This window comes from Alexandromys fortis, unplaced genomic scaffold (assembly GCF_014885135.2).
Source record: "Alexandromys fortis isolate MF-2015 unplaced genomic scaffold, M_Fortis_MF-2015_v1.1 scaffold_12, whole genome shotgun sequence".
NCBI classification, from domain to species: Eukaryota; Metazoa; Chordata; class Mammalia; order Rodentia; family Cricetidae; genus Alexandromys; species Alexandromys fortis.
This window is the reverse complement of record NW_026067937.1, coordinates 6,562,097-6,576,454: the sequence shown is the minus strand read 5'-3', so window position 1 is coordinate 6,576,454 and position 14,358 is coordinate 6,562,097. Positions and strand designations below refer to the sequence as shown.

General features: G+C 42.8%; 1 protein-coding gene across 1 annotated transcript in view; it reads right to left on the bottom strand.

Annotated features, from left to right (window-relative positions):
* Positions 1 to 6,064: 6,064 nt before the first annotated feature.
* Pdhx (pyruvate dehydrogenase complex component X) overlaps positions 6,065 to 14,358 on the bottom strand; it is a 61,347-nt gene continuing 53,053 nt past the window's right edge. Inside the window, exons 9-11 of the mRNA XM_050147082.1 lie at positions 13,701 to 13,859; positions 9,603 to 9,667; positions 6,065 to 7,191 (exon numbers count right to left, since the gene is read on the bottom strand). Coding sequence (XP_050003039.1) covers positions 6,933 to 7,191; positions 9,603 to 9,667; positions 13,701 to 13,859 — 483 coding nt within the window. The 3' untranslated portion in view covers positions 6,065 to 6,932. The remainder of the gene's footprint in view (positions 7,192 to 9,602; positions 9,668 to 13,700; positions 13,860 to 14,358) is intronic.

Sequence of the window (14,358 nt, the reverse complement as noted above, 5' to 3'; positions counted from 1 at the left end):
AGTCTCTGCATCTGTGGATTGTAACATGATTATCTTTTACTTAACAGTTAAAATCCACTTATGAGTATACACTATGAGTGTGTTTCTGGGTCTGGGTTACCTCACTTTCTAGTGAGCTTGTTTTTTTTTTTCACAGCTGAGTAATATTTCATTGTGTAACTGTACGATTTCTTTAATCCATTCCTTGTTTGAGGGACATCTAGGTTGTTTCCAGCTTCTGGCTACTACACATAAAGCTGCTATAAACACAGTTGAGCAAGTGACTTCGTGGTAGGATAGAGCATCCTTTGGGCATATGTCCAAGAGTTGAAGCCCTTTAAAATTTTTAAGATTTGGTTTTTCTAAGGTTTTCATTGGGAGTTATATATAAGTCATGACACTTATACAATATTGCATAGATGTATTTTAACGAAAACAAAACAAAAATATCCCTCAGTACATCTTGTGCAATCTTACCAGGGCACAGAACTATAAAGAGAACATGAGCTAAGAGCGGTGATAAGGAGGCACACAAGGTGACCGCTGAAGAGCTGCGGTGGAACCAGCTCAGCAGAGTCAGAACTCAGGAGGCATGGTACACTTTAAGCTCCTCCCACACAGACACGGGCTCCATCTGAGGCGCAACTCGTCCAAGATCAGTTCATATAACCTCCAGTCTGCAGAGACTATGAAGGAGGCCTGCTGGAAAGGAAGGAGCAGGCTCTCTCACACAGAGCTGACGAGGTGACAGAAGACAAGCAGCTGCCACACAAGCGAGTTTTCCTGCCATTCACAGATAAGAATTATTAAGGCACACAACAAGTTTACTGCCAAGGCTACCAATTTCAGGCCAGTCTGAGCCTAGCCTTAAAATACTCCTGATGCAAGCATGCAAACTTGAATGCGCACTTAGAAAAGGGCAGTCCCACAGAGCCGAAGCCACAGTGTTAGGAAGGGTGACTGTCAAGCTCTGTCTTATAGCTTCTTGGTAAACAGCATGCTCTGCCCAGTAGACAGATGAGCCATAAAGAGTGTGGGCCAAATGTTTGTGGCGCAAACCTTTAATCCCAGAACTTGGGAGGTAGAGGCAAGTAGATCTCTGTGAGTCCAAGGCCAGCCTGGTCTATAAAGTGAGTTCCAGGACAGCCTGAGCTATTTAGTAAGACCCTGTAAAAAGTTTAAGGGTAACATACAAATAAGAACACCTTATATTTATAGTTTATGCTTTTTAAAGGCCACGACTAACATAACATTTGGCTACAACCATCAAGACCTACCTGTCTGTGATAGGAGCAAAGGAAGATATCATAAAGAAAAATTTAAAACATTGAAATGTGAAAATCTTGACTTATTGAGCTAATATTTTCAGACGCTTACCTTTCCCTTAAATTCATGTCCTCTATGGTATAGTTTAAATCAAGGAACTTGTTAGAACATTCGCTAGGATTCCTCTGAAAATCAAACAAATGACTTTAAAAATGTGAAAATAAACTATATGATCAAAGAAACAAACTAATAGAAGTTAGTATTCTTCCAAAGTTCATCACACATGATCTTTGTACATTTCAGTTAGGGGGTGCTTAAGAGATGGCTCAGTGGTTAGGAGCACTAGCTGCTCTTACAAAGGACCCAGGCCAGTTCCCAGCACGGGCACGGCAGCTCACAATTCCTGTAACTTCAGTCCCAGGTGATCCGATTGCCTTTTCTGGCCTCTGTGGGCCCCAGACATGCACGAGGCACACACAGATGCCTGCAGGCAAATGGGTTCACTGTTCTATAACCAATAAACAGTTGTTCTGTTCCAACTGTCATTCCAAAACCAATGCAGATACCAGAAAAACAAGTAATCAGACAGAATTACTCAAAATAACTTAATTAAGACTATTCTTGTTCCCCGGGAGCAGGCCCAAGCTAGCAAGCTCCCAAGAACTGGGCCCAGACCAGTTCTTCCACGGGATCAGGCTTAAGTCAACGTCATCTGCAGGATCAGGCCCAAGCCATCGATCTCTATGGCAGCAGGCCCGAGCTAGCAACCTCCGCCTGAGCAGGCCCAAGCCAGGAACATCCGCGGGAGCAGGTGTAAACATGTGACCTCCACCTGAGCAGGCCCAAGCCAGTAATATCCGTAGGACAGGGCCTGAGCCAGTGACCTCTGAAGGAGCAGGCCTGAAAGACCTCTGGGATGGCAGAGCGACCTCCAGGTGCGCTGAGCGACCTCCAAGGTGACTGGGACTGTGGCCCCAACTCCACCGTGAGGAGCAACGATCCAGTCTTGGATCCATTGGCACCTGGAAGAGTGATCACCAAAGACATGGCCCAACTATACCAATCAGAGGAAAAGATGGGTAGACAAGATAAGAATACACTTAACACCACAACATGGTACCATCAAAAACTATGACAGCAAAGCTAGAACAGTCCAACAGATGAAGCAGAAGAAAATTACCTAAAAAATAACTTTAGGAGAATGTTTGAGGTCCTTAGAGAAGAAATGAAAAATTAGGAAACAACCTGCCTCAAGATCCAGCCATACTGCTGTTGGGTTTACACCCAAAGGATGCTCAGTCATACCACAAGGACATGTGCTCAACTGTGTTCATAGCAGCATTATTAGTAATAGCCAGAACCTGGGAACACCCTAAATGCTCCTTGACCAAATAATGGATAAAGAAAATGTGGTCCATTTATTAATACAATGGAATACTACACAGCAAAAAATCTTGAAATTTGTAAGCAAATGGATGCATCCAGAAAACATCATATTGAGTGAGGTAACCCAGACCCTGAATGACAAATACAATATATACTCACTCAAAAGTGGCTTTTAGACATAAAGGAAAGCCAGCCTACAATTCACAACCCCAGAGAACCTAGACAACAAAGAGGACCCTGAGAGAGACATACATCCATCTAGTGTACATGGGAAGTAGAAAAAAGGCAAGATCTCCTGAGTAAATTGGGAGCGAGGGGCTCATGGGAAAGGGTAGAAAGGGAGGAGGGAGACAGGGAGGAGAGTAGAAAACAATATATAGTTCAATAAAAAAAATTAGCAAGGCAAAAAAAAAAAAAAGATCTTGATGAGGAAACCCACAGAAACAGCTGACCTGAGCTAGTAGGAGCTCACTGACTCTAGACTGACAGTGGGGCGGGGGATCTGCATAGGACAGAACTAGGCCATCTGAATGAGGGTGAAAGTTGTGTGGCTTGGGGAGTCTGTGGAGCCACTGGCAATGGGAACAGGATTTATCCCCATCTATGAGCTGGCTTTTTGGAGCCCGTTCCCTATGGAGGGATACCTTGCTCAGCCTCGACAGACGGGGGAATGGCTTGGTCCTGCCTCAACTTGATATGCCAGACTTTGTTAACTACCCATGGGAAGTCCTACCCTTTCTGAGGAGTGGATGTGCGGGTTGGGTGGGGGGAATGTGGGGAGAGCAGAAAGAAGGGAGGGAGAGAGAACTGAGGTTGGTATGTAAAATGAAAAAAACCTTATAAATAAAACAATAAAACCCGCACACCCACAGTGAGGCACCAGAAGAAACAAACTATCCTCTTTTCTACATGCTCACATGCATCCTGAGACATCCTACTTGCTATACTGCTTGTCAGCATCACTTCTTTTCACGGGAAAATGGTGACCCATCAGGAACTGTGTCTTGGAAGGGGAATTCCACTCTGCTCGTGCCATGGAAAGGGCACACTTACCTTGTGTTCTTAATATACACAGAGGCCTGACGAGGCACACGCTTCCTTCTGCCTCTTCTTTAAAACCTCTGAGAGAAAGTCGATCCAGATTCACTCAGGCTTCAGTTAGCACAGCCCTGCAGCTGTTTCCTGCCGCCCAGCATCCGCTGCTGTAACCTACTTGGCATCACAGCCAGGCCCATCTTAAAGTCATTCGGTATCGCTACTCCTTTCAGAGATCTCGTGTTTCCCACTCACAGCCCTGGTTAAAGGGGTATTTTTCCTTATCTGTATCAAATAGTTCATCTGTTTCTTTGCGTTGCAGAGGGAGCCCAAGCCCATCAGGACACAGCCTGTCATGAAAACAGAATTTGAAAGCGGATATCGGAAGCCAGATGATTTCTCCCCTAAGGAACGATGAAATATTAACTCACAGCACCACCTACCTTCCAGAAAAGGGGAGAAAACAAGGCTTATTTTCCAGATAAGCCCATACGGTTTGCTTAAACAATTAATGGTAAAGTTAGGTTGAAAGTGGAAAAAGAAGTAGAAAGTAAAAATAAACAAACAAAAAACAAGAAAAAAAAACTGAAGTTCCACTGGTTATTATGTAAACACTTGCAACAGTGTTCATAAATTACCTGGAAATGCTTCAAGTCCGGCCAGCAGCATCCAGAAGACTTTAACGCAACACAAGATAACGGACAAACTGTGTTATCCTTGACGACTACGTGGAAACTACAGTAAGGGGAAGAGCCCGTTTTGACTAGTGGAGGTGAAGATTCATTGATACTTTCTCAACTAAACATCAGCTACATCAGATATGGTTTTCCCTCTGAAATTTTTCCATGATTAGGTAGTTTCCCTTGTTTAAACTGGGAAAAAAAGGGGGACAAGGTACAAACTTTTTCTTTTTCTTTTTTTTTTTTTTTTTGCCTCTCAGCACATCTGTCTGTTATAAACAGCAGTGTGGTAGTGTGGTGTGGACGGGCTGGCCGATGCACACATAGCTCAGACCATGTACCCACATCCTTCAAATCAAGGTGATTCTTTGATCTCAGGCTTTGATAAAATTCGTTCTACAAATGACAAATCCAATTGTCCCAGAGAATCTAGAGACATTAATTTTGATTAAAGGGGCAAGCATCTGCACCCATTATTAAAGGGGTCAAACCATGAGAGGCACTGGGTTTGTGCTCCCACCAACTGAAAGGGCTTAGCTGAAACAGTGCCTGTGTGCGAGCTCAGTGGGGATCAGTGTCCCTCGGATCTACAGGAAATGGAGGCACCCGCCCACAGAAGCCAGCACACATAAAGGGTTATTTATAGCTGTCTCATGTTCCCGTCCTCAGGTGTAAGAATTAGAGAAGGGGGCTGAGGAGAGGGCTCAGAGGCTGAAAGCACTTGCCTATGCCCTGGGTTTGGATCCTCAGAACCCCTGTGAAAACCAGACACAATAACCCTACTTGTTCTCACAGGGGTTGGGAGACAGAGACAAGAAAATTGCCAGGAGCTAGCATGTAGCCGGCCTGGTGTAGACAGCAGTGAACAAGAGAGATCACATATCAAACAAGGTGGAAGGCGAGAAGTCCCACCCAAGGTTGTTCCCTGCCTTCCACACACTCACCAGGGAACACATGTACACACCCACACAACCAGGCACACAGACACCTGTTCAGTATTTAAAGAATTTCAGCCAAACTGACCTTGAAAATAATGCAAATTATAAAAGCTATGTTGAAAACAGTACTTGGTCATCATTTTAAGTTAATTTGAGAAAAGTTTCAAAGAGTACATTTTCAAATGGCTTCTTAAGAATGACAAGCTGAACTATGTATTCTCTTAGCAAACGCTATACCGGGGCACTAATTATTTTTGAGGGTTCTTTTGTTAGGGCTATAGTTCATCATGTCGCACTTCATACAACTTGTACTGTACGGTCTTTCTTCTGGTGGATTTATGTCAGCTGACACTAAGGAGAACTTTCCTGTGACTGGTGAATTCAATTACCATTCATTACCATCCAATTTAAATATCGTTACCTTGCCAGAGCTGCCAGCACAGAGGAGCTGTTCTAACATCAATGATAATGAGGGACAATCTGGTTCAACAGATGGAATAAAAGAAGGATATCTCCCCTCTGTTCTGCTTCCTAGGTCTTCTAGTCTCTTTTGAGACAAGGTCTCAACTATGTAGCTAGCACTGGCTAGCCTTGTGAACTCATGGGAATCCTCCTGCCTCGGTCTCCCAAGATTACAGGTATGAATGCTGAGCTTATCAACTACTTTTCTATTTTGTGTGTCACACCAAAGTAAACTAGACTTTTTTTATTTCCTCACTTTTGATTTTTGCAATACAAAGGTGTTTACAAAGTTTTATCAAACAACACAAACTTACAATGTGCAGTGAGAAAGAACACAATTTATTTCCATTCATTCCAAGCCGGCAGAAGAGCTCACTGCTGAATTTAGATCAATGACAGCTTTTCGCGGAAAGAAGTCCCCCAGCCCCTCTGTGAGATGGAGTCTTACTGTGTAGCCCACACTAGCCCAGAATTCGGAGCTGTCCTCCTTTCTCAGTCTCTCAAATGCTTGAGGTGACAGGTAGAAACCCAGTGGCTCCCCTAACTTTTATGAGGTAGGGTCTCTGAACAAACACTCTTCTGTTCATTTCCTCTTTCTTCATGTTTATTCTTCAGAAGAAGTTCACAGTGTCACAGAAGTGAAAAATAAGACTGGGAAGATATATATATATATATAGCTAAGACATCAGCTTTATATACACAGAAGTTTAATAATGTTGTCACAACCCCTAGTAAAATGTAATCCTTATTTACTAATCCAGAATAAACTAACTGTACATATTAAATTGTTCAAGTATATCAAGAGCACTCACTGCTTATAAAAAAAGAGAGGTCCCAATATGGACAGACATCTCTTTGAAGCCCACTTATAAGTTCGACACGATTAAGTTAGAATTCTATATTTTTTAAATTTTACAATATCATATATTGACTATTAGTGATTCGCATCAGTTCATCCCTTCTGTACAGCACCAGAGGTTAAAGATGGATCTGACTAACCAAACGCTCTTTATTATCACGGGTTATCATCACACATTTCTACAATGAACAGACAGGGAAATGAAGACAGCTCAGGCCAAAGGCTTTCGCCTTATATAAATAAGTATTTCATCTACTTCATACTTATAACCAATTGCATATCTGGTTAACAACTACTCAGGAAACGCAGTCTTCTGGTCTTTGAAGACTATGCAAGTCTCATGGGATTCTCTAGGTTTGCTTTGAAACTTTCAAGAAACCTGGTAGCCAGTTCGTCATCAACCACTCGACTGTCACTTGACATTGTGACAGTTATAAGCTGGTGCTGCCGTAGCTGGGGGTTCCCCTCTTCATCCTCAGTGAGCTTCAGTACAGGTCGGAATCTCCCAACTGCCAAAATACAGGCCTGAGGAGGGTTGATCACTGCAGAAAACTCATCGATGCCAAACATCCCCAAGTTGGAAATACTAGGGAGGAGAAAAAAACCCGCTGAAGTTAGCATGGCCCAAAATACATAGGTGTACTTTATTAAAAACCTGTGGTTTGCTACTGAGTCTCATACCATGCCACTTAAAGACAAAGAATATGTCTCTGAGTAGACACACGAATACCATAATTACCCAAGAGCCAGCACTCACTGGAGGTGCTAATCACTGACACACTCAGAGGAGAGATGGAAGGCGTGACGAGCTACAGAGGAACCCAGCTTCTAGGTTCACAGACACCCTGGTGATGTCAGCACACAAACAGGACTAGTAAAGGGAATTTCTGCTGCCAGGTAAAAGGTCAGTATTATTATACTATATGTAAGTTACTAACATTGAACTATGAAATCTGAAGATTGTATCATTTAGCAAAATGTCACGAGAGATAGTGGCTAGGTAGTAGATTTAATGAAGATCTACGACCTCTATGAGAAAGATATAAAACAAATGAAAGAAACCGAAGTATGTAGAAACATTCAATACTGTTTGAACCGCCAAACTTAATGCAGAATTCCAATCAAAACCTCAGCTAAATATGCTGTGTGCCTGTCTGAAAAATGACAAAGAATCCCTAAAATTTGTTGGAATATGAAAAGGAGTCAGAAAAGATGATCATGAGTGTAAAGAGTGCCGAGCCGGAAGCCCGGCAAACAATGGAGACCCGACACAGAAGCTGGACAGGACAGCCACGGCACCTTCCCGGTGCTGGGGAGAAAGCCTTCAGGGACAACCCTGGACTCATCTCATGGTACTTCACGCCGCATGGAACTCTAATTCCAGATGGACCGTGACGGATCTGGTGTCACGTGAAAAGAGAACGGCAATGCCTCCCAACGACAGCCTGAAGAGCTTCACCGGAAAGACCAACGTCCCCGACAAACGACAAACAGCACCACCCATCAAGAGAAACATGGGCAAATAGCAAAGTGTTTAACACACAAAGCCTCTGTTCATCAAACCATCCCCGGGAGAGGCAGAGGCAAGGACGGGATGTGAAGCCATTGGACATGCATCCTACAGAGGCTGTGCATCTACACATGCTCAGTCCTACAGATTGGTTTTCAAAAGCAGACGCAAGACTTTCTAATGACTTCATCTGATAAACCACCAGGCAACCAAATAGCTGATGCTATTCATCACTATTCATTGGGATGTTCTTGACCACAAAAGACCCCCCAGAAATAGTAAAATTTAAAGCCTACCATCAAAATGCTGCCAAGCACACAGAGCACAAGGACTCCGTGCAATGAAGTGCAAATCTGTACAAACATTTTGGAAAACTCTTTGACAGAATCCATCAACGCTTTTAATCTAGGAATTCTACTTTTAGGACCACACAATAAAAACATGCACCGTAAGACAAGGGTAAGCATGTGCCCGGCGCCATACTTGTAAGTGCACTAATGGAGAAAGAACTTGAATACCTATGGGAATAAGACTGACATGAATACACTAACACAGATTAGCATATACTACAGCAGTGGACAAATGTCTGCTTCACAGCAATCACAGGGAACTCTCATGGACACAACACCAAAAGGCTAGACAATAAAGATCACTGTATTTATAGAAAGTATTATTTATATATCTTTCATTCACATAAAGATAAAGCAGCAAATGAAACTATGATCATTTTCACAATGATATTACCTTTAAAAGAGAGATGATAGGTGTTAGTCCTTTTAACATTTGACTAACAGGTTTTCTGACTTTTGTCAGGCCCCCCTCCCGCCAAAAAAGAAACAGAGAGATGACAGTAAGAAGGTAAAAAGCAACATTTGAAATGTGCTCTGTATATTTTTGGGGTAGTGTCATATTTCTTCTTCACATTACAAAATAAACAGGCTACACTCAGTGTATTTTATGTTAGTGACATTAAAACGTAGAGTTGATAATAGAAGGCTATTATAGGTTCATTATATAGATAATGATAATAACAAATCAAAAAAAAAAAGGAAATGGGTGAGGTTTATAAATCTACCTTGCTTGTAAAGTAACTAAAAAATAAAAGCTTGCTGGGCAGTGGTGGCGCAACCCTTTAATCCCAGCACTTGGGAGGCAGAGGTAGGTGGATCTCAGTGAGTTTGAGGTTAGCCAGGACAGCCAGGATAGTTACACTGAGAAAAAAAAAAAGTTTAAGAACTGAGCGCCATTTCATGTTGCCAACAGAAAGAGTGTTTCTCTCACACCCAATAGGCCCCTCTACCTGTGGGGAAAGCCTAACTACTCTGAGAGATCCTTCCCCATGTCCTGCTATTTACATTAAAGTACATGTACTGAGCCCACATTTTTAAAATGTCTTAAACACACACACAAAAAAAATGGTTGACAAGGATTGAGTAAGTCTTATTCTATTGCTTGATGCTACTGATAATTCAGAGTTTAAATCTTACCTAAAAGATCCTCCTTGGTACTCCTCAGGTAACAATTTCCCATCTCTTGCTTTCTTCGACAGAACCTGGGGAAAGAGTAGAGCACAACAATGAAATCACGTTCTAGTTAATTGCATAACCGGAAATATTTGTACAGGGTATACTCTCACAACTCAGGGTAAGTGTTAGATGTTTAAACATATCTAACACATTTACAGGAAGCTTGAGAACAGACAATCTGAGAAGGTAAAGCTCAACAGAGTTCCTTGAAAGCTTCCGAGCTCTCAGTTTGCCATGTACCCATGTTGTGCAATGGTTCCGTGCCTTCTATACACACTTTATACGCTGCTTATAGCTTTTTCCTTGTACCACAGAAATATTAAAGTAGACATTCTTGCCAATCCAGTAGGTTTGAACAGTGAGACAAAGGGAAATGGACAAGCCATGGACACCACAGAAGGCCTGTGAAGGGAGCACGAGAACTATATAAACAAGGAGAAGGAGCCAGCCAAGTGAGGCGCCAGGAGGAGCTGGGCACTGCCAGCATGCCAACCTGCCCAAGATCCAGGGCCCCTCAAAAAGATGGCTCCCGCCTGCAGGCAGAGAGCGCTTGTCTCCTCACAGCTTCTCACTAGCTGCTGAAGCCCGACCCTCACGGTCTCTGGTGAAGACTGGAAACTCAGGCCTCTCTGTTCTTACCTTTCTGTCTCAGGCTCTCAACCCTGAGCACAAGACTTGTCTACCAGTCAGAATACGAGCGCTGGAGGACAATCCTTTCAGGCCATGGAGCCCGTCCAGTCACTCTCAAGTGTAGGGCATAACTGCTGACTCCTCAGGTATGTCCATCTGCTCATTTCTTTAACATGGACTATGGTTTTTGTTTATATTTTAAGAACATACTACTGATTTAGAGGAACAATGGCCTCACCACTACCACCAAACAGCTTAGTAAAAGTGGAAAGCTTGGCTGTTGGTAGGCATAGGCTCTCCTCTAGGGCCCAGCTGATGGGATTGAACAGGAAATCCATCACGTAACAGCACAGGGGCTGACACAAATTATTTAACTGTTTTCCTTATCAGTTTATCCATCTCATGAAATTATTATTTTGCCTCCGGTAGATGTCTTTAAAGAGAGCCGGGGAGAATATATACGGAAGGCTTACAACAAAAGCTGACACACGGGGCTAGCACGGTGATGCACAACTTTAGTCCCAGCACTCGACAGGAAGGCAGAAGTGAGGCCGAGGCCAGTCTGGTCTACAGAGGGAGTTCTAAGATAGCCAGGGCTATATGAAGACAGCCCTTTCAAGGGGGGGAGGCAAAGCTGACACAAAGAATGCCAGCTGTTGTTATTCCAGTCACTGTTGTCACTGTTAATCATAAAAACACTTAGAATTCTATAACAAGATTGTAAAACATTCATTTAAGAGATAGCCATACTGGTCTATATTAAAATCACTCTAAGTTTTTTCCTGCTCAAACACAAAAGCATTATACTTTGGAACAAGACACAGTATAAAATCTTCACATACAAATGGCAACAAAATAGCTACTGAGAAGTGATATTCTTCCAAAACTGGAACTTGGCTCGCCTTTCCTTGAGGGGAAGGCGGGAAGGCGGGAAGGCGTCAGAATCCACGAGGCAGGCACAGGTGGGAACGCGCATTCATCACCAGCAGAGCTGCAGCTGAGTCACCACGACTGCTCAGATTAAGCTCAGCACCTAGCTTAGTGCCTGGCTCCCATCAGATCACGAGTGGCACGCTGACCTGGGCTGCAGCAGCTGGACCTTCTGCTAGTGCTCAGAACTTCTTCATCTCCTACGCTAAGGCTCTTTCAAATGCAAGGAGCAGAGAATGCTAGCTTAGCTGTTTTCATGATGTGGTATTACAGTAGTAAAACTTGTCAGATTGCTCAGAACCAATAAAATCTATAATAGTTAAAATTTAATGCATAAAAAGATGGGAAAATCCCAGCTCTACAGATCCTAACTTCCACCTAGCATTTTAGAAATGTTATTTCAACACTTAGTCTCCTTTCACCTTCACAACACTCAAGTGCATGCTTCTCAATAGTGCTGAAATCCTTGATCAATAACGCTTCTGAACAGCATTCCCCGACCCTAGAGCTTCACTTTGTTACCCTGTGGCCAACCCATGGGCTGAGAATATTAAATGAAAAACTCTAGATATGAAGAGTAATTTTGAAATTACATGCTGTTCTGAATAGTGTGCTGAAACCATGGAGCTATACAAAGCATGCACTGCCCTCTGGTCCAGCGCTCTCCTGCTGTGTACACTACTCACCCATAGACACTGAGCCCACCAGATCAAGTCCTGGCATCACCACAGTGCTCACATTCACCTAATTCATACTGTATTTAAAAATGTTTCCAACGGGCAGGATTAATGGTGCTGGCATATGATACCATTATAACTGCTCTACTTTAGTGCTATTGTTAACATGAATTAAGCGCTGCACAAGTCTGTATGCACAGGGAAAAGTACATATGGACTGTTTTGGGGCTTTTACTAGGGAACCTTGGAATGTATCCCTTGTGGGTCAGAAGAAACAACTTACGTTATATCCCAGAAAAGCAGTCTATTAGCTCTGACTTTTAAACTGACCTAACTAGTACAACCTTCCAAATGAGAAAAAGTTGCACTTCAACCCATACCGATAGATGTTGCAAACCTTTTCAAGGAAGAACGAAGAACTAAAAATGTTAGATCCACTAAACTCACCTTTAATTATGTATAATTCAAAAATTCTAAGTAAGATTAATTTTTATAGCATCATGCTTAAAAACAGACCAACATGAAATGTTTACTTTGGGCAATAGAACTGGGAGTTTCCCAAGAAAGTTTTACCTCTGCTTTTTAGCTACTATGTAACTTGTTCTACCAATCAGCATAAAATCCATCCTTGCTACGGGAACAATCAATCAAATGAGTATCAAAGTTTCAGCACCAACACTTCAAGACCTGTGCTGTGATACTTCTGCCAAGAAATGCCCTTGGGGATTATTGTGGCTGTCAAAGTTGACTTGTATGCATGACTACTTTGTAATGTGCTATGCTTTAGTGACAAAAATGCCTTCATTTTGGAACTTCAAAAATTGCTTTTCAAGAGATTCAAGAAAGCTAAAGTACTTTACCTTGGTTTCAGTGGTCTTAATCTACAACTTTAAAATCTACCTGAAACAGCATCACTGTGCTGGCTAGTCTATGTCAACTTGATACACAAACTATCTCAGAGAAGGGAACCTCAATAGAGAAAAATGTCTCCATAGACCTGGTTGTAAGGCATCTTCTTAATCAGTAGTTGATGGGAGAGGGCCCACTGTTGGCGGTGCCATCCCTAGGCTGGGAGAAAGTCAGTGGGGACCAAGTCAGTAAGCAACATTTCTCCATGGCTTCTACATCAGCTCCTGTTTCCAGAATCTTTCCCTGTTTGAGTTCCTGTCCCAGCTTCCTTCAGTGATGAACAGTGCTGTGGAAGTGTAAGCCAAATAAACTCTTTCCTCTCCTATTTGCTTTTTGGTTATGGTGTTTCATTGCAGCAATAAAAACCCTAACTAAGACAATCTTTAATACTGAATTTTGGACTTTGAAAAATTAAAGATTTGCCCAGAACATAAATAAAGCTGACTTCTAATTTATCTATACTTTAGTTTTAGAATTTTTGAATATTAAATTTCCTTAAAATAGGTAATGCCTTGAGAAAAGCTGAAAACCTAAATATGTAAGAGAGACACTTGAGATCACCACTCCTCCCCACAAAAACCACAGTGTAAACCTGATCATGTCAAGAATCTCAGAGGAGGGGTTGAGAGATGGCTCCATGGTTAAGAATGGGAGCTGCTCTTGTAGAAAATGGGGACTCGTTGCCAAGCACCCACAGAGGACTGATTTTCACTGCCAAGCACCCACATTCTCAACTGCCTACAACTCCAGCTCCGGGGCACCTGGACACCTTCCTCTGGCCTGAGGGCACACACCTATACTCACACATGGACATACCCTCCCCTAACATACATACATATTAAAAAAAAAGGTTCTCAGCAGGTGCTAAGATGAAAACAGCCCATTGTCTGAGAGTGGTCTATGGGACACATACCTTTACAGAGTCAGCGATCTCCTGTACACCCTTAGCAGCTGCATCTTTGATGATCGGTGTAATTAAACCTTTATCGGTTGCCACAGCCACTGAAATGTCGACAGAGGGCAGCTGCTTTGGGCCTTCTCCATCCCAGCTGACATTAACCCCAGGCATTTGCTGCAAGTAGAACAACATGCCATGAAGGAAGCAGCTTGGGATTAGAGCAGTCAGAGAAACACGGTTTACGTTATAGTGCACGTGAATACAGCTGGACAGAGAGATACAGAAAACTTCGGTTTGGGAGAAAATGGCGTGGCTCACCACTGATTACTACTCATCTTTGAGAAGAACAAACACTTTTCGGCAGTATGATTAAGACAATTCTGATTGGGACCTTGGGAGCTCAGTCCAGTGCTCCAGTGTGGGTCTCTGTCTCTATCTCCATCCATCACCAAATGAAGGTTCTATGGTGATATGAAAGATATTCGTCAGTATTGCTATAGGATAGGGTCATTTCAGGTTCCCTATCCTCAGCTTCCCAAGGGACTAACTGGGGACATCGCCTTGGGCTCCTGGGAGCCACTCTAGGTTCAAGTCTCTTGCCAACACTAAGGTGGCTCCCTTAACTAAGATATGTGCTTCCCTGCTCCCCTATCCAACCTTCCTTTATCCCAAT